Here is a 22336-nt window from a genome sequence, read left to right as displayed (position 1 = left end):
AGAAATTTCTCCTTCAGCCACCAGCTCTTTAATAAAATGTTCTTTAATGTCCACATGTTTTGTTCTTCCATGGTGAACATGATTCTTAGACATTGCAATTGCAGCCTTGTTGTCGCAAAGTACTTCTGTTGCATCCTTTTGTTGTTGATTGAGCTCTCCAAGTAATCTTCTTAACCAAATTGCTTGACATGATGTTGCTGAAGCAGCTATATATTCTACCTCAGATGAAGATAACGCAACTGTTGCTTGCTTCTTCGAACTCCGTGAAACAACTCCTGAACCAATACTAAAAACATAACCAGGGGTGCTTCTTCGATCCTCCATACATCCTGCCCAATCACTTTCAGTATAACCAATCAACTTATATCTTATCCCATGTTCGTACCAAATGCCAAGATCAAGAGTCCCTGCTATATATCGTAAAATCCTCTTTGCTGCTCCAAATGATGTCTTGAAGGATTCTTCATAAATCTGGAGATTACACCAACAGCGTGAGATATATCAGGCCTAGTGTGGGTTAAATAGATTAACCCTCCTACTAGGCTTCTATACAGCTGGCCATTAGCTTTTCTGTCCCATCCTCCTGTTGTAATTTCTCATTCATGTTCATTGGTGTTCCTGCTTCTTTGCAACCAAACATATGAAAACGTTTAAGTAAATCAGTTGCATTTTTTCTGTGAAATAAAGATACCATTATCCGCCTGTTTCACTTCCACTCCAAGAAAAAATACAACAACCCCAAATCGATCATATCAAATTCTTTCTTCATGCTAACTCAAAACTCATCAATCATCAAGGAAGAAGAACTCATATATCATATCGTCCACATACAAGCTCATAAATAACATATACTTACCTCTTTTCTTTATGTAAAGTGTAGGCTCAATTTTGCTTCTTTCAAACTCATCATTCATAAAATAAGCATCAATTCTCCCGTACCACGCTCGAGGTGCCTGCTTTAAACCGTAAAGCGCCTTCCTCAACTTGTAAACTTTTTCCTCCTTTTATTTAATTATGAAACCCTCAGGTTGTGTTACAAACACTTCTTCCTCCAACTATCCATTAAGAAATGCTAATTTTACATCAAATTGATAGATAGACCATCCTAATTGGGCAGCAAGGGATAGAAGAATTCTTACAGTTTCGAACCTTGCAACATGTGAGAATATTTCTTCGTAGTCTATTCCGTTTTTTAGCATAGCCTTTAGCCACCAATCGAGCTTGTGCTTTTGAATACTTCCATCTGCATTGAATTTTGTCCGGAAGATCCATTTTACTCCGATTGCTTCCTTATTTTCAGGCAGGTCTGCTAACTCCCATGTTTGATTTTTCTTGATAGCTGCAAGTTCCTGCTCCATAGCTTGCTTCCATTCATCCTTGTTGACAGCTTCTTCAAATGAATTTGGGTCAACCACATATAAGGCTTGTATTGCTTCATATATTTCATTTAGAGATATATACCCACGTGGTCTTGTATCTTCACTTGTACTGGATGATTCAGAAATTGTTTCTATGCTTGAGGGAGTATTTGTACCTGATTGAACATGTGAAGAGCTGTTGGAATTATTATTGATATTTTTAGGACTGATTGATTCACTTTCGGTAATGGACGCCACGTCCTCAGCATGATTGTCATCATTCAATTCTTCAATTTGAACAACTCCTTCATTGTTTTCACGCCATGCCCACATTCCTTCTTCATTAAATATCACATTCCTACTAATAACAATCTTTCCACTCACAGGATTAAATAATCTATATGCTTTTGAGTTGTTACAATAACCAACAAAAACATACTTTAATGCTTTGTTATCTAACTTTCTTCGAACAAGAGAATTAAGCAGGGTATATACAACACAACCGAAAATCCTTAAGTGACTTACCCTAGGTCTTCTACCTGTCCAAACTTCATAGGGAGTTCGGTTTGGTACAACTCTTGTTGATGAAATATTCAGAAGATACACAACTGTTGCTACAGCTTCTCCCCAAAAGTGTTTTGGCATCCCCTTCTCTTGCAACATGCTTCTTGTCATTTCCACTACTGTTCGATTTTTGCGCTCCGCCACTCCATTTTTCTCTGGAGTATAAGGTGTTGTAAGCTCCCTGTGAATACCATTTTCTTCACAAAACATCCAGAAATCTTTCGAGGTAAATTCTCCTCCTCTATTAGTTCTAAGAGCTTTGATCGGTTCTCCACTTTGCTTCTCAACTAAGTTTTTGAATTTTTTAAAATGATCCAATGCTTCATCCTTTTTCTGTAAAAAGAGTACCCAACCCGTTCTACTAAAGTCATCAGTGAATAGTAAAAAATACTTACTCCCACCAAAAGTCTCGGTTTGCATTGGTCCACACAGATCACCATGAACCAATTCCAGAATTTTTGTTGCCCTCCACGTCTTTTCTGTAGGAAATAACTTCTTACTTTGTTTGCCGTAAATACATGCTTCACAAATATCTAAAGTTCCAAGCATAGGTAATCCTTTGACCATATCCTTTTACTGCAGTATCTTTAAATTATTGATGTTGACATGACCATATCTTTTGTGCCACAAAGTCTTAACTTCCTCTTTTTGTGCTATCAATGCACATGTCTCTATCCTTGTAAGATCCACAGGAAATCATTTATTTTGTGTCATGCTTGCCTTCACCAAAACTTTTCCAGATGCTTTACTTGCTACCAAGCACGAAGACTTGTCAAAGGTAATAATGAAACCACTCACAACAACTGTCCCCACTCAGCAAATTTTGAGACAAATTAGGCACATAAAGAATATTGTAAAGGTAGTTGATTTTACCATGATTATTTTGCATGGCCACAGTCCCTTTTCCTTCAACTTGTAATTGTTTGCTGTCTCCAAGCCTGACTATTCTTTTGTAGCTTTCGTCTAGACCTGAGAGTAGACTTTTATTTCCTGTCATGTGGTGAGAGCATCCGCTGTCCAGGAACCAGACCTGTTGGTTATTTGCTTTTGGATCAACCCATGCCATGAACGCCCCGCAATCCTCTTCTCCTCCATCAAATTCATCTTCTTCAGTATAATTTGCTTGATTCTGTTTCCTCCAGCAAACTGCTTGAACGTGGCCATATCGTTTGCAATAGTGGCATTGAATTCCTTGAGTTATTCCTCTTCCTCGTTCTCGACTAGTGCTTCTTCTACAGCCTCTGCCATACACTTATTCGTCTGCTCGCTTTGAGTCTTCTGCTCCTGAAGTATACTCCCCCTTAACATGAAATGCCTTCTCTTCCATTTTTTCTTAAGGCCGATTGATCATTGCTTCATGTGCTTGTAAAGATCCCATTAACTCATCAAAAGACATCTGAGTTAAATCCTTTGATTCTTCTATTACTGCAACAACATGATCAAATCGTGAAGTTAAACTTCTTAAAACTTTGGTGACAATAATGTGATCACTGCATTTTTCTCCATAATTTCGCATCTGGCTCACAATTTACTTAACTCTAAAGAGAAAGTCTTGTATTGTTTCATCCTTCTTCATCATCGATGTTTCGAACTCTCGCCTAAGAGTTTGCAATCTAACGGTTATGATCTTGCTGTGCTCTCGATACTCTTGTTGTAGCGTCAACCATGCTTCTCTGGAAGAAGAATCACTTAAGATGGCTGGAAAAATATCATCATAGACTGCCTGTTGTAGTAGATAAAGAGCCTTTGCATCATTATTCTTATTTTCCCTCATCTTAGCAGCATCATCTGTTTCGCCAATGCCCTCTTCAACTAATTCCCACAAGTCTTGGGACTTGAATAAGGTTTGTATCTTTACACTCCAAAACTGATACTTTTCACCGCTAAACAGAGGAATTAGCAGTTACGATAATGAGGATGAATTTGTTTCCATACTCTCTCAATCTCTCGTGATTCTCTCTTTCACGCCCAATTGATATCGACGAAACCTTGCTCTGATACCAGACTGTTAGTTTTTAAAAAACACAGATGCAAAAGAAAACATAAAAACAGGGATACTCAATAATTGAAATAATTTGCCACACGTTTTATTCAAGTTAGACAAGCCTATTTATAGGCTTCAAACAACTAAAGAAGAAAAAACAACCTCCTAAAAATAGGAGTATGGCCCATCGTGACTAACAAATAAAGAGAACAAATAGGCATTATGAATTCAAAAAACTGAAACGTGGGGTTGTGGCCCGTTTCTTCTGGATTGACATATTCAACTCCCCAGTTTTGGAGCATTCTCAACAACCTAAGCAACTATGATTTGTTCAAATCACAAGCTGCTAATTGGAGGGACAGTTTGATTTGTATCACGGTCTGTGATGATCCTCCTCACCATGCAGATTTGCCTCTAGTTTGCAAGTAAGTGGTTATAAACTATGCTAGCGTTCGTACATATATTCGATAAAGCCGATTCTTTTTTGTAAATTGTATTGCAGATATACTGATGGATTACACCAAGCAAGTAATGACATTGTCCTTCACATTGCTTGAACTCTTGTCTGAGGCTCTTGGGGTTAACCCTAGTTGCCTTAAAGACATTGGTTGCACTGACTATATGTTCCTTATAGGGCATTACTATCCTCCATGTCCTGAACCAGAATTGACATTATGAATCACCAATCACAAAGACAGTAACATCATCACCATTCTTCTACAAGATCAAATGGGCAGTCTGCAAGTTCTTCATCATAATTAATGGGTTGATGTTCCTTGCAGACTCGGAGCTTTGGTTGTTAATGTTGGAGATCTTCTATAGGCAAGTCCATCCCCATGAATATTGTATCCATCACATGGTAACCACTGTATTCATGTTGTTTTCGTGTTATAATCCGCGGCTCATCTCCAACGACAAGTTCAAAAGCGTGAACACCGGGTGTTGGCCAAACGAATAGGCAGGCCCGTTTCTGAGATTTTGGTCACCTTTGGATGAACCAAAAAATTAGGCCCCTATCAAGGATTTAAATTACAGTTTTTATTCATGTTTTTGACCGCTTTGCGTTTATTGTTATTACTGGCATAAAGGATGATATTGCAGCCACTACAAGTATCGTGATTGTGATTTTTTTTAATAACATATGCTATTGTGCACATAACAATTGTGGATATCGCAGTTTCAGACGATATCGTTATCACTGCATAATGGTCATTATTGTGGTTAAATATCGTTATTTAAGTAATTATTTCTAATAACAAGTGTTGAAAAAATAAACTTTAAGGCTAGTTCCATAATAACAAATATTGAAAAAAAGTGTTCCTAAAAACAAATATTAAAAGAAAAGTAAATTTTAGGAGTATGCTCATAATAAACAAATATTGAAAAAATTAGACATTTATAAAAAGTACTGAAAAAATTGGGCTCAAGTATTAAAAAATTGGGCCTTTAGTAACAAATATTAAAAAATATGACAAAAAATTGGACACTTAAATAAATATTAGAAAAGTTATAAAAGTAGACTCATAATAATAAATATTAGAAAAAAAATTGAGCTCGTAATAATATTAAAAAAAACCCTTGCTGAAGAAGAATCCAAACGTGTGGATTTGTCTTGGGTTAGATCGAAGCGGATATTTTTAAAGTTCAAATTTAATTCTTTTTAACTTATTTCTTTATAATAATTCTTTTATTACCGAAGTAACTTGATTCGTGTAACATTTAGGAGTTTTGAATAATAGTTTCCTACTTTATCTTCTTCAATAGTATATTTTGCCCAATCCTTTCTGGTAAGCACAATTTACTACTCCAATCAACAATGGCAATGGGAAAATAGAACTATCTTCCTTTATGTCCTATTCTTGAATATTATTATCACTAATTTGTAACAGTGAGTTGTGACAGTTTAGTAAAAACAAACAAGAATAGTAAAATCAAGAAGGCTAAGCTCATTAACCAATGTGAAAATCTGAACAAGAAGAATGCACTTGGTAGGTCCAAGATGAACAAATCATGCCCTAAATAATGGGATGATGTGAAGTTATTATTCTTGAATTTCACTTCTTTTCCTCCTTTTTATCATCATTTTGATCAAGGAGCTCTTCAAGCACCTTATCATCCAAGTACTCCAGCTCGAGGACTTGTTTCCCTGAAGACGACGAAGAAGAAGATGCATCAGCAGCCGTGCCGGCGCCGCTGCCCATCGGATACTCCTGCGGGAAGTTGAGGATCGCCAGGTGACCCCTCATTGCATAAGCGGCTCTATCGTAAGCTCGGGCGGCTTCCTCCGCGGTGTTAAAAGTCCCTAGCCAAACACGAGCGCCGTGCCGATTCGAGTCGCGTATCTCGGCCGCAAACTTCCCCCACGGCCGCCTCCGTACGCCCCGGTACCGAGTCGTCTCGGACCCTTCTTCCTTGCCCTTAGATGCACCTGCACCCTCCATAGCAGCGCCTTCGTATTATCTGCATGGCTTAGGTTTTTAAAACGCGTTATAGGTCCTACAAAATTAAAACACGTGGAAAATTTCTTGGCTGAGAATTGATCCCACGTGGTTTTCAAGGACTTTCTTTGTCCAATGTATCTCGATGGTCAAGGTGATGGCTATGGTGTCACTTCTTATTAACACGTTTGATTTTAGTTATATACCATGCAAAAAAATCCATAATATTCCACGACTAATCATTTTATTTTTACTTATATTTGACATAAAATAATAATTAATTGCTTTAATTTAAATTATAAAATATTTTTATTCGAAATCAATTCAATTTTGGAGTCCGAATACTTGTCGGACAAGTACAAAAAGAAAGGAATCAATTTGTTGGGTTTAATTGACACTCATTTCGGGTGGTATATAGTTTTTCAAAGAGGTCGTTCACATTTAGTCATAAAAGCTTAAAACTTATAGGGTAAACTACGTATCTAATCACTCAACTATCATTTTGGTTTCGTTTTAGTCATTCAGCTATTTTTTCGCTAATGTTAAGTTTTGATTTTATTTTGGTCACCCGTCATTAAGAATTTAATGATGACATTGACATGTCATCATAAGATAATGCTACATCATCATTGAAAAATAAAATATAATGTCAACAGTTGTGTTAATTTTTTAACAACGAATGACCAAAACGATTTATTGTTATTTCAACCCAATTTCCTATTATTTTTTAAAAATTCGTCCTTTATTTTTTAAAAATTTGAATATATTTATTTCCTATTTAAAGCTTATTAATAAAAGTAAAATCAGATTGTACTAACCTTAAAGAAGCAATGAGGCATAAATTTCTTGACATGTTCAAACATTTTGATTTGACCGCCCAAAGCGAGTATTGAAATTTTTATTTCAATTCATCATCACCGACCAAATCGATGTTATTTATTCTCATTTTTCCTTTTCTTTTTGTCTTCTTCGCGTAAAGATACACATAGAATTTTCTAGGGTAATGTAAACAGCTGGTCCTCCGACTATAGGGTACTTTTTATTAAGTTCATTGACTATTAAAAGTTATATAATCATCATTCGACTATGGAGTGTTGCTTTGTTGAATTGTTCGACTATTAAAAGTTACAAAATGGTTACCCGACTGCTCATTATATTGCAAACTCGTCATTTTCCATTAAAAAAATGACGGTATTACGAGTTGAATATTAACCTGCTTAATGTGATATGATAAAATTTGATATCAGAATCTCAAACGACTATCATATCTCAGTCACCATGTTAACGTCCAACTTAGACAACCGTCAATTTTTTTAACGAAAAATGACAAGCTTGAAACATAATAAATAGTCATGTGATCATTTTATAACTTTTAATGGGTCTAGGGACTTAACAAAGTAACATTCTATGTCGAAGGACTATTTTATAACTTTTAATAGTCTAGGAACTTAATAAAGTAGTATTCTATAGTCGGGGAACCATTTGTGTACTTTACCCAATTTCTTAAATTACATATAATCTTGTGAACTTTTAAATTAGAAATAATCATGTTTTCAGTTAAAATTCAAAAATAAAATTAAAAATCAATCAACAATTATAAACGAATTTTAAAGGGATAAAAATATATAAATCTTAAAATTTAAATTTAGAAACATTACTCGTATTTAAAAAAAATACTTATTTCAAAGTTTGTAGATGAAATTTACTAAAAATAAGGGACGAGTATAATTTTATGCAATGAGTATACATATATAAGAATTCATGTTAAAATTTGGATAAATTACATATTTAGTGCTTGAATTACTAGTTTTTGTCCATTTTAATACTTAATTTTTTCCCAAAATCATACTAAAAGTTTTAGTTTTTGTTTCATTTTAATACTCCAACGTTAAAAACTTTAATTTTTGTTTCATTTAGTACTCTCATTCAAAATTTAACATTAAGTTTTGATTTTTTTTAAAGTTTAAGTACTAAAACGGTCCAAAACTTATGATTCATGTACTAAACACATTAAATTTTTAATGACGGATACTAAAATGAAATGGAAACTAAACATTATGTATAATTTTGAAAAATTTAAAAGTTTAAGTACTAAAACAGACGAAAACTGATAGTTTAGGTACTAAATACATAATTTACCATAAAATTATAAAATTTCAGAGATACAAAAATCAAATAAAATAAAACGAGCGTAAGTTTCTCGTTAAAAAAATTTACTAAACATACCAGCCAACTAAGTTGGTAGAGCACAAGGTTCTTAACCTTGAGGTCGTGGGATCAAGTCACACTGAGGGCATTTCATAATTCAGAGGTCTTTTACGGAAGCTGCTCTCAACCTGGTGTTGGGGGCAGCCTACTATATTACCTTCCCATTACCCCATTACATATGAAAACAAGGACCAACCATTTTTTTTTATAAATAGAGGAAAGAGAATATACCTTATTGTTGACTTGATTTTAGTTTTTTACGAAAGTCAAATTACTTTTCAAGCCTCAGCTAATTTAAATAAAAATGCATGTCCCTTTTTCTCATATGTATGAGGTAAGGGAGAGGTAAGATAGGAGGTTACCTCCAACACCAAATTGAGAGCAGTTTCCGTAAGAGACCTCCGAATTATGAAATGTCCTCCGTGGGACTCGATCCCACGACCTCAAGGTTAAGAACCTTGTACTCTACTAACTCAGCTAATTTACCTATTTTTAATTTGACTTTAATGATAAATTTTTTTTATTTTTAAAAAAAAATAATAATTTAAGGATCTAAAACAATGGTCGGTTCTAAACGCATCTGATAGTCCTTATGTAGTGACGTTTTAAACGTATTTTTCTTTTTTTATATTATTTATTTAAAAAGACTGAAAATTGTTTAGATTTCTTATTGATTTCCAGCTCAGAACCTCACGCGATTTCGTCATCCAACGTGAGCTCCCACGTGATCTGATACGTCAAATCTTTGAATTTTTGTACACGTCACTTGTTGATTTGTTGTTCCAATCCACGTCACTCATGCTAAATGAGTGGCTTGAAATTTATAAATGCTTTGAAGTCTAAAATATTTTCAGTGAATTTTGTTGGATTAAACTAATGTAAATAATAATGATGTTGAAATTTTTTTTAAAAAAATTATGAAAAAATATTTAAAAAATAAAATTAATGTTATAATAATAAATAAAGTCATCAACAGTTAAAAACGATTTTAATAAAGTTGTTTGTAATGTAACGATTTTGCTTTTTTTAAAAAATAATTTTAGGATCAAAATGGAAGGAAATGAAAGTATAGAGAATAAAACATGAATTTTGCAGGAATTAAATTTTGGAGTTTGAACTATAAATATAGTTTAAAATTTGAACTTCCTTCCTTTTTTTTAATATGTTAGACTTGAAAATTCAATTCTTTTGTACATAAATATATCGTTATTTATAAGGATATGTTACATGTAATCTTATTGAAAAAATTTGAAGTTCTCATTTTAGTCTCTTATATTTTAAATTCTTTCAATTTGATCTATATGGTACTAGTCAAATGATTGAGAGTTATTTTTGAACAAATATTGTTTTGTACTTACTCCACATTAATCAAAATAAAAAATATATGTATGTGGTACGAAAATAAAATAAAATTACAATCAAATCAAACTCGTCGACAACTGTCACCGACTTCGACAATATCGAAAATAATTCAAACCCACCCTTCAACAGCCTTGTCCCATTTTTTTCACAACTCGATACGGTCTAAAGAACTTTGGACCCAATTTCTGTGATTGTTGTAAACGTAACGAGAGTTATCGATAAGGCTGCAAACAGATAAATACCCAGCTACCCTCTGGTATTTCTAATTCTCGTTGTTTCTTATTAGCTTGGTTTTTCATCATGACTTGAGCATGTATTAAGTTCTTCTTCAAGTTATCGCATCAATCCGATATCGAGAACTCAAGATACACTCATTTTTGTAAAGACAATGCATGCAGAAATTCCTATACGGATTAATACGGGATTTTATAAAATATTACGAATTTTTAATATTTTTATTGATTATTTATAATATAATTTAATATAGGATAATGCATTATCTTTTAGGATTACATTTATTATTTTATTAGGAATTAAGATCGAGTAAAAACATTATTCTTAGTTTATTATTATTAGGAATTAGAATTAAAATATGTTTAGTTTCTTATTATTTTATTCATTAGTTGTTTAGGACTGATAAAACTCCTCTATTATATAAATGAGGCTTCATCCATCATTGTAAAATATATTTCTTTGGTTAATAATAAAACGGGAGTTTTATTTTTGCAAGCGTTGATTATTTGTGTTTTCGTAGCTTCTTTTAATTAAGTTCTTTTCAAGTTCTTCGTGAGAGAGATCTTCACACTTTGGTTTGCCTCTCCATTGCGATTAGAAATGCTAGTTAGAGTCAGTTATCAAGTTTGCATTTTCATTGCAACTAGGAGAGTTCGATAGGACAATTATCCATATATCTCCATCTTCTACAATTCCATTATCTTCTTCCATTCAAATCCTTCCGCTTTCACAACGAGCAACATTCATTCATCTGCTTCCACATCTCTACCAATGAGGAGCATCTGTTATCGATAACCCCAAATGTCTCGCTACTCTTGTTTAGATAAAATTGTGAGTGCTACCACCATCTATGAGAATTTGGATCTCTTGCCCTATAATTACACTTACTCGCAATGTATTAGGTGTATAACAACCTTCCAAAGCATTGAACGACACCATCGAATGTTATCTAAATTGTAATTTAGGATTTCTTGTTCCCACACAAGTTTGTTTGGTTTGACTCCTCTAGACTTGTTCCTTCCTGGATATAAACATCTAACAGGAATAATTGTGGTGCTTTACATTAATAATCAACTACATATTTTTCATCGCAGTAATAACAAAGGCCCTTTTCTCTCCTAGCATGAGCTTCTGCTATGGAAATACGATGTGGTTGTGCACTCGTAGTCGTAGGATTGTGTAACCATGTATCCATTGGCGGGGGTTGGCCTGACGATCTGTTTGACCCATTTAAAGTGATCGTAGGCATAGCCAACAAAGCCGATAGCTTCTGAATTGATCCTCGACGCATTATCTTTCGTGTCTCAAAGTTCGTTGCTTCTTGCAATCTAGCCAATGGTGGTTAGATGATGTATGAGAACATCATTTTTGATTTCAGGTCGTAAGCCAGATATAAAGCATTGGATCATAAATGCTTCTGGTGAGTGAGAGGTTTGTAAGGCCATTTCTTCAAATTTGTTTTGATAGTTTCCCACTGTAGTTGTCTGCATAATTTTGGCCAATTTTCCTTCCGACGATTCCATCTCCGTGGTAGTAAAGCTCCTTTTAATCGCATCCACAAAATGATTCCACCCCATGAACTGTTGGCATCGTTACATCCAACGAAACCATCGTTTCACAATTCCTTCCATCCTAAAAGAAGCCATAGTTACTCGATGATGATCTTCGGCGCCATAGAACTCAAACAAATATGGGCTGAAGCCACTCATTCTTCTAGTGAGCAGTGGTAGTTCTACGCACGTGGACTTGGGGGGAAAGGAAAATTATCTTCCATTTCATCTTTAATCTCCTTTTTTGTCTCTAATGGATCTTGCAAGTAAAAGCTACTCCAACACGATCCGAGTCTCACAACGAGCAATTTAGCCGATCACAACGCCGGGGAACTCGATCTTGGGCTCCCGTTCACATTCGTCCGACACGAGTTTCCCCATTATAGCAATCGCCGTCATCGGCATTTTAGCCACCGGGTTCTTGTTAGTCAGCTACTACATCTTCGTCATCAAGTGCTGCCTCAACCGGCACCGTGTCTCGCTGTCTCGGACACGACCCGAAGACGGTTTAACGGCGGCGGTCGAGCACCGAGGGCTGGACGTATCCGTGATAAGGTCAATCCATATATTTCGATTCAAGAAAAATAATGAACAAAACAACAATGGTGAAGACGATGAATGCCCCGTTTGTTTGAACGTGTTCATAGAAGATGGGAAGCTGAGAAGAATACCGAATTGCAGCCATGTTTTAGACATCGATTGCATCGATGTCCGTCTCCAAATCGTATTGATAGATAATTAATTACATTTGTGACATAAAATTGTTTATCTTGGAATTGAGAAAAAATATTATTTACTTATATATTTTTTAAAATAATCTATATTGATCCATGAACCAAATGACTTTAGTGATAAAAAATTAGTGTTATTAGGTCTCGAGTTCAAGTACTATATATGTGAGGGGGTGAGAGTTCATCTCAAATGATTGAGAGTTATTTTTAAACATATATTGTTTTATACTTACTTTAAATTAATAAAAATAAATAAATAAATAGTCTATGATGATTGTCAAATGGTTGAGAATTATTTTTAACAGATATTGTCTTATACTTATCTCAAATTAATAAAAAATAAATAAATAGTCTATGATGATTGTCAAATGGTTGATAGTTATTTTTGAATAAATATTGTCTTATACTTCAAATTAATAAAAATAAATAAATAGTCTATGATGATTGCATAGTACAATGCAACTATTCAAATTCAGAACCTCTATAAAATTAACATACTTTTAATTACTAAATTCATTTAATAATTTTATTTTATTTGAATTCTTTTATGATATAAAATTAATATAATTTTAATTACTAAAGGTCATTATAATATAATTTTGAGAAAATAACCTCAGTGACAAAAAATGCCTTATAATATACGATTTTAACCAATTTTTTTGGATTTGCCAAAATGACCAACTAAATCGCAATGTGATCGATAATTCGCAACGTGATCTCCAGTATCGCAAATCAGTTTCCAGATTCGCAACGCGATTTTGACTATCGCAATGCGAATATGTAAATCGCAATGCGAATATGTAAATCGCAATACGATTATGACTATCGCAACGCGATTCTGACTATCGCAACGCGATTCTGACTGCCGCAACACTGAATTTCAAATTCGCAACAGGTTTTAGTTTAGCAACACAAATATTTTGGGTATATAACTACGCAGCAGAAGAAACTCATAACCTAAATCCCTAAATCGCAACTCATTCCATCTCCATCTATCACTCTCTCCGGCGACATCCGTTCTTATATCCAACGACAACCTTCCCCATCCGGCAACAAGTTTTAGTTTCGCAGCTCGTTTGTTTAGTAAATTAATTTACAATAATGAAATCATCTAATGTTGATCATGTTTGGATATATTTGTGTTTTGGAGGGTCATGAGAGAATGTTCATGGTGTTTTACAATATATGCTTTTACCCATGAATCTTCAACTAAAACTGTCATTAAAAAAGTTTACTTATGAAACTCTAATGTTACGTGTTGCAAATAAATTGAATTTAGAGTCCTTAAATGGATTTAGGTTATCTTATCAGAGAAAATGTAAAGTTTATTTGTTAACTGACAATGAAGATGTTGAACGATTCATTACTTACATTAGTGTTTCGCAAGATGATGTTACATTGTATGTTGTTGAACCTAGAAGTAGTGAAGTTGGGTCAGTAGCGGGTAGTAATCAACTAAGTTTTTCAACCCCAGTTTATGGTGCTCAAAATTTAATGGTTCTACCACAATTTCATCACCAAGCAAATTTTGTTTCACCACATTTCCAATACCAAACATAATCTCAAAACCCACAACCTTTCCTTAATCCAAATCCCAATCAACTTTCAGCACCAAATTCCGATTTTCGTATTAACCAGTTAGACGATGATGAGCCAACAGAAAAAAATTGTGAGTACTAGTCGGTATTCAAAATTTGATCTTTGTCAATACCCAGACTTTGATCTTGGTCAATACTCGGATTTTGATGATGTTTCAGAAGAAGAAACAGACCCTGCGTGTAATGATTTTGATATTGATCAATACCCGAATTTTGATGATGAAACAGCCACTGCCGAGGAAGATGTTGTTGATGATAATGAGGAGGAAGTTACGACTGTGAATGAACATGTTGAACATCCATTCTGTAATTCATATAACCCTGAAGAAGAAAAAGAAGAAGAAGAAATCCCCGAAGAAAAGTCCCCGAAGAAAATGCCACGGGAGTATAACTGGAATATGCCATAATTACTTCAGATACCGGAAGAATAGTTGGTAAAAATAGCAGTTGATTGTTACACAAAAATTATTCGTATAAAGAAAGATGATTGTTTTGATACAAATGAAGACTTGAAGATAGTTTTGTATACGAAATGTGTGGAAGATGGCTATCAACTAAAAGTTAACAAATCAAGCAAATATCGTTTCGAAACAAGGTGTATGATTGACAAAAACTGTATGTGGCGTATGATTGCACAGAGGATAAAAGATTGCGAAATATTTCAAGTTAGGACTTTTATTGATAAATATACATGTTCAAGAACCCAAGTTTTTCCTCACCATAGACAGGCAAACAAAAAGGTGTTGGGTGGTTTTCTGGCTGAGTTAATGTTTTTGAATGGCAGGGTATATCGGGGACATGGAATTATGACTGACATGAATGCTCGGTTCAAGATTAGTATCTCATATTCTCAAGCTTGGAGAACCAAATATTATGCCTTGGAATTGTTGAGGGGGTCGCCAGAAGCATCGTTTGCCCAACTGTCGGCTTATTGTCACAATTTAAAGCTGAAAAATCCTGGGTCGGTAACTCATATCAAAACAGATAGAGATGGACGCTTTGAGTTGATGTTTATCGCCATTGGTGCTACGGTTAGTAAATCAATATAATTTTATTGACTCATTTTTGTTAGTTACATGTATTTCACATTTAAATGATTATATTTCTTGTGTATATGATTTTGTAGATTCGTTCGTTTATTACTTGCATGCGCCCAGTTATTATAGTTGACAGAGCACATTTAAAAGGTCGATACCTTGGAGTAAACTTATTAGCAGTAGCCATGGATGCTAACAATGGGATACTGCCAATAGCTTACGGGGTTGGCAAATCTGAAACCTCTGATTCATGGACATGGTTTATGAGGCATCTTAGGGATTGCATAGGTTATATTAGCAATCTGACAATCATATCCGATAGGGCAAACTCAATTGACAACGTTGTTAGAAGGTGTTTCACAGATGCTTTTCATGGACTTTGTGGTGTTCATTTATATAGAAATCTAAAATCAAGGTCTGCTGGTATAAAAAATCACAAATGGACATACTGGAAGGCTGTAAAAGCTTATCGGGAAGTGGATTTTAATAAGCATATAAATTGTTTAAGACGTGTTTTACCTCAGTGTGCTCAAACACTAGAAGATGTCGGGTTTGAAAGATGGTCAAGAGTACATCAACTTGGAGCAAGATATGGTTTCATGACGTCTAATAGTGCAGAATCAATCAACGCTCTAAGTCGTCATTCCCGGAAATTACCCATTACTATGTTAATGGAGTTTTTTCGAGCCTCTATTCAACAGTGGTACTACAAGAAAAGAAACCATGCATGTATTATTTCTTTAAATTCATAACTTATCATATATTTTACTAAGTATTATTTATTTAAATTTACAGGAACATTGGAACATCGTGTTACACCATAGACTGAAAAAAAGATAACGAAACGTGTTGTGAAGTCAACGTCATGGAGAGTTGAACCATGTTTAAACACTTTGTTTGAAGTACTAGATAATAACATAAATGGGCTTGTCGATCTAAATGCAAAGACGTGTAGTTGTATGAAATGGCAAACATCTGGTTATCCGTGTGGGAATGTTATAAAAGTTGCTCTTCATCTAAACCAAGATGATTCAAGCGCATACGTTATGGATTGCTACACTACAGAAGTATATCGACAGACTTATGCCGAGATTATCTACCCTATTCCATATCCTTCTGAGTAGGACATACCAGATGACTTACAAACAGTTTTGCCACCAGCCATGGACAAAAGGCTACCTGGCCGACCAAAAAGTCATGATCGTATACCGTCTAAGGGTGAAGAGAAGAAGAGATCGACATGTAGTCGGTGCAAGGAAAGTGGTCATACAAGGTTGACATGTGGATCACCAGTGCCATCATAATCATCTTTTCCTCTACCAAAATATGGATCCTCATCAAAATCCAAATCGCATATGGTGTCAAGAAAAAGGCAATCAAAATCGCAATCAAAATCAAAATCCCAATCACAACCGGCTTCACCTTTTGGGACTATTAACTTAGGTGATTTTTAAATGCAAACGTTGTATTATGTGTAAACTTTTAACATTTTCAGTTAGGCATGTATTAGTAACTTGAGTTTGAACATTGATATGATCTGTTCAGTTGTTATCACTTATTACACATTCATTTGAATATCGCAACGCGAATTTGACTATTATGTGTATTTTATGTGTAAACTTTTAACATTTTCAGTTAGGCATATATTAGTAACTTGAGTTTGAACATTGCTATGATATGTTCAGTTGTTATCACTTATTACACATTCATTTGAATATCGCAACGCGAATTTGACTATCGCAACACGAATTTGATTATCGTAACTCAAAAATCGCAACGCGAATTTGACTATCGCAACACGAATATGACTATCGCAACGCGAATTTGTCTATCGCAACACGAATTTGACTATCGCAACGGCTATTTGACTATCGCAACGAGAAAATCGCAACGCAAATTTGAGTATCGCAACGCGAATTTGATTATCGCAACGGGTATTTGACTATCGCAACGAGAAAATCGCAAAGCGTATTAGACTATCGCAACACGAATTGACTTTCGCGTTGCGATTTTGTCTTTCGCATTGCGATTTTGAGTTTAGCGTTGTGAAAGTGTACCTCCAACAGGTTTTTTGCCTTCAATATGATGCAGATTGAAATCAACAAATCAACTTTTATATTTCAATTAATTAAACAAGCACAAATAAGAATTATTTACACATCAATATTAAACAAATCAACTTTTACAAATCAGTTTTTATAAATCAATTAAACAAGCAAAAAATGATAATAATTCTTATTTTCCTCATCAATTAAACAAATCAGACTTTTAAGAATCAATTAAACAATCAAAAAAAGTATACCCCAGACAGTTGTTTATGCACCCATACATCAATTTCACGCAGCTCACTTCAGGATTAACCTGCAGAAACCAAACATTTGCACAAATAACACTTTCTACACATCTAAAACCAACAAACAACAAATTATTATTGAATTCTAGGTACTTAACAACACTTGCATTTGACTTACAAATTGTTTATGGACACTTTCATAACGCGGATGCAGGTAGGCAGCGTCTAGAATATATCGCTCTAGCCATAAAATGCCGAAACCACAAGCCTACTGCACCTCTATCTCTATCGGTGGGAGGTAGAAACTGTGTACTTCCTGTCGTCAAACGCTCCAAGCACATGCATACGAGAGGACCACAATCCCCTCTGGCTTCCGGCATTTGTTGTGGAGCGGTCTCGTCTCTGATAACTATAACATTGAACTTCTTTGGCTTCTTGTTTCCAGAATAAGTCCAATAATTAATCGTATCCAAGAATTTAGCCAAATAAGAGCTCCATCCCTTAATAATATCTCTCAAATCAGACAATGATATGTAATTTATTATGTTGTCATATACTATTGTCTTCAGGGATGGGAGCTAAAGCTCGACGAGAAGCCAATGAGTACGTTCCAAAACAGGGATAAACACCTGTAATCATAAGTAATAATTCAATTGCGCACTTATTTATGAATACCTTTAAAATATTAAAAAAAATACTAACCTTATCGACCTCCCACCATGCAGGATAAAGTTTAGCTTGTCCATTAGCCAACACATATGATTCCTGTCGTTGATTCTTCAAGTGAACTACGTGAAAAGACGTCGGCATAATTGTATGTCGCGTATTTTTTTTTCTTCAAAGCCCTTACTATTAGAAGACGTGACACCCATGCATCAATATGTTGTTTTACAAAAAAAGACATATATTAGTGAATTACATAAATTAAAAAAAATTATTCAAAATGAAATATAAGAAGAAATATAAGACTTACCCCCCATCGAAATAGCCATTGTCTTCAACCCCTAATAACACACCCCACCAAGACCGTTCAATCAACAAATGCATATCATCGTTGAGTTTGTATACGTCAGCGTAACACCCTTGGCTCCGCTCATGTAGATAAAAATCAACTGCGGTCTTAGCCCAAAGGGTATTATCCAGAATTGTTTCCGGTAGTTGTTTCCTCTCTACTTCATCTGCCGGAATGGTACTGGCTGGTAACTTATACGAAAGCCACCAGTCATCCATCATGTCCAGCACTTGAGGGGGTTTCTCAATAATTCGATATATTATGTCGTGTGAATCGGACTCTAGAATGTTGGGAGGGACCTCTTCAACGATGACAGTGGCCTCTTGAACGGTGGGAGGGGACTCTTGAGGGATGATAGGGGCCTCTTGAACGATAGGGGAGGCCTCTTGAACGATGACAGGTGAGTCGGGCTTTTTCTTACGGATTCTTCGCACTATTGCGGTGAACAGAGACTTAATGGCATGTACACACCGTCTGATGCGTGAACTCCGTCTTGCAAGAAAAACCCGACGTAGAGCATCCACCTTAGCGGGCCACTAAAAATAAATTAATACAAAAATCAGTAAATAAACAGACATGATATTAAACAGTGAAAACAAAGACAAATATATTTCAAACTTGCACGGTATTCACCCAAGTCATTATTCTATCATTGTTCACAAAATGCATTAGATAACATTCCAGAAGTAATCACTTATATAAACATTTAAAAGGACAACATATAGGTTTAGTGCAGGTTCAATGACAACATAAAGAGTAGTAGTTTATTCTTGAAACTTAAATTTTCAACATTGTGAAGTTAGTATTTGTCTTTGTCTTTTGGTTGAAGTAATGCAATTCATTCAAGTTTTAATTTGCAGAAGAAGAATAGAATCTAAAACTTAAAATCGCAACACGAATGACTATCGCAACGCGAAAATGACTATCGCAACGCGAAAATGACTATCGCAACGAGAGAATTGCAATGCGATTTTCATTTCACATTGCAATTCTTTCGTTGCGATAGTCATTTTCGCGTTGCGAAAGTAAACTATTCTTCTTCTGCAAATTGAAACTTGAATGGATTGCATTACTTCAACCAAAAGACAACCAAAAACAAATACTAAATTCACAGGGTTAAAGAATAAACAGTTTAGCAGTATTGGCAGCAACCGAATGAATTTACTAAGCAATCTAAGTGAAATGGTTAATCTAAGTAAAATGGTTAATCTAAGTGAAATTACGAGTAAATTTATCATCAAGTTAAATATGAAAAATATTAAACTTACCTTGTTGCGTAGAGTATGAACCTCATTCTACAACGATGTTACCATCTCACGTAGAGCGGCAACCTCACCACGTAAAGTAGACACCTCAACACGCCATGCACTATTGTCATCGCGTAAAGTACCGACCTCCTCATGCAAGGCATTGACCTTATCACGTAACTCCCCTAACTCATCCCGTGGAGGTGGAGGTGGAGAACATGGAGATAAACGTTGTGGCATCTTTGCCGGTCGCCTATCATGAGGTGATGGTGGAGAAGAGGCTCGATGATGTGATAGAATAGGTGATGGCTCTCGTTGTGGAGGTGTATAGTCAGGTCGATCAGGTGATGGCTCTGGGTGAGGTGATGGCTCTCGAAGTGGAGGCTGCTCATCATCCGTGTCATCAAAAAAACGCTTACTAGCTTGCCACCAATCAGTGGCAAGCTCAGCTTCCGTGGGTGTCAGCCTCTGTAATGGAGTGTTGGACTCCTAACAATATAAAAGCTCAAACAAAGTTAAACGTGTACTAGTAATAACTTGTTTATAAACATATGGTAGTATTTGTGTTAACTTACATTATTTATTGTCGTATACGGTAGTAAATCTTCCCATTGCTGCAAGGTCCGTTTCCTCTTTCAGGAAATAGCCCTAGGAATATCATTAGAAGTTTTTAATGCATATGTCTGCATGGTGGGAAAGGCCTCAAATATCCAAATCTACAAACAATATAATAACAAACATTAGTAATTGTTAAATAATAATTAATTATAATTTTGGAAATAATATATAAAAATTCTTACCTTAAAGGCCCAAATAAAGCCTGACAAAGTGTATTTGGAACCATCGCCACGCAAACTTTTTCGATCATCAAAAGCAGACGACAACTTATTCCATTTAGCTTTCCATAGATACAAACCCCACGGAAATATGTTCCATGCATTTAGGTCCTCTACCAATTTAATTAGATCATTAGGAATAGGTTGTCTGGCATCTCTGCCTAAAAAACCGGCATGCAAAAGTATTAGAAGGCATACTCGGACAACATCGACGTCATCCATCCGAGTAAAACCATCTTTCTTATTCAATAATCTCGTCAAGTCTTCCACATGTAAATTCGGCTTCTCCATTGACAGCTCAGGAAAAACCCGGGATAACCATAATAGGCGGTTAATATGTCTAGTTTACCGACCTACATCATCGTGTCCGAAGCGTAGACAGGTGATTAAGCAAAACTCCTCCCGCCCAAAACACGTATACGCCGGTGGAAAATCAAACCATATCTCTTCATCACGACGTTGTATAGTCTCTGGTAGATCGCTAGTCATGGTTTGAAGAAACAGATGGGTCAACATAGCATCTCCACCCGGATGTTGTACTTTCAGCCATGGCCCGAAGCAAGTATCCTCAAATATTTTTCTTTGTGCAGGTGAAAGCTTCGACGCAATTGTTTTGGCCAGGCTTAATTTATTTCTTAAGGTCAATTGAGCCGAATAAAAGTTCTACAAAAATAATAAACATACCAAGTTAGATATACCAAAAACTACACTGTGAAGATATACCAAGAACAATAAACATAAAGAGTAGTAGTTTATTCTTCAAACTTAAATTTGCAACACTGTGAATTTAGTATTTGTCTTTGTTTTTTTTGTTGAAGTAATGCAATTCATTCAAGTTTCAATTTGTAGAAGAAGAATAGTTTCTGAAACTTAAAATCGCAACACGAAAATGAAAATCGTAACACGAAAAAGACTATCGCAACGCGAATTTGACTATCGCAACGCGAAATGAAAATCGCAACGCGAAACTAAAATCGCATTGCGATTCTGTCATTGCGATTTTCATTTCGCGTTGCGATTCTCGGTTTCAAATACTAAAATTGAAACTTGAATGGATTGCATTACTTCAACCAAAAGACAAAACAAAGACATATACTAAATTCAGAGGGTTTAAAGACTAAACAATTTAGCAGTATTGGAAGCAATCGAATGAATTTAATAAGCAATCTAAATGAAATGGTTAATCTATTATTAAAATTACCAGTAAACTTATAATCAATTTCAATATGAAAAACCTAATAATAATGCAAAAATTTCAAAATAAAAATAATTAAAAAAAACTAACTATCGGTGGTTGATTTCGTTGATTTTCCATTTCTGACCGTGAATGATTGTGAGGGTGGCTCTGAGAGATGGAGATAGACGGATTTCGTCGGAGATGGGGACTGATTTAGTCGGAGTTGGGGACGGATGTCGCCTTAGAGAGTGAGAGATGGAGATGAGACTGAGTTGTGATTTAGGGTTTTAGGTTATGAGTTGCGATTACGGGATATACTTTGGACGGTTCAGTGTTCCGATATATTAATATTCGTGTTTGGAATTTGAAAAAAATACGCGTTGTGATAATAATGGCGCTTTGAAAATCGCATTGTGATAGTCAGCTTCGCGTTGCGACAGTCAGAATCGCGTTGCGATAGTCAGAATCTCGTTGTGATAGTCAGAATCGCGTTGCGATAGTCATACTCGCATTGCAATTTACATATTCGCATTGCGATAGTCGGAAAATCGCAATGCGATAGTCAGAATCGCGTTGCGAATCTGGAAACTGATTTGCGATACCGGAGATCGCGTTGCGAATTATCGATCGCATTGCGATTTAGTTGGTCATTTTGGCAAATCCAAAAAAAGTTGGTTAAAATCATATATTATAAGGCATTTTTTGTC

At 35.2% G+C, this 22336-nt stretch overlaps 1 protein-coding gene across 1 annotated transcript; it reads right to left on the bottom strand.

Annotated features, from left to right (window-relative positions):
* Window positions 1-5960: 5960 nt before the first annotated feature.
* On the bottom strand, window positions 5961-6347 carry LOC120219373 (ethylene-responsive transcription factor ERF096-like). The gene has a single exon (XM_039216189.1). The coding sequence runs from the start codon at window positions 6345-6347 to the stop codon at window positions 5961-5963; it is 387 nt and encodes a 128-aa protein (XP_039072120.1).
* Between the last annotated feature and the right edge of the window lie 15989 nt (window positions 6348-22336).

This window comes from Hibiscus syriacus, unplaced genomic scaffold, assembly GCF_006381635.1.
Source record: "Hibiscus syriacus cultivar Baekdansim isolate YM2019G1 unplaced genomic scaffold, ASM638163v2 tig00000778_pilon, whole genome shotgun sequence".
Lineage (NCBI taxonomy): Eukaryota > Viridiplantae > Streptophyta > Magnoliopsida > Malvales > Malvaceae > Hibiscus > Hibiscus syriacus.
The sequence above is the reverse complement of the archived record's forward strand: the minus strand, read 5'-3'. Positions and strand labels throughout refer to the sequence as shown.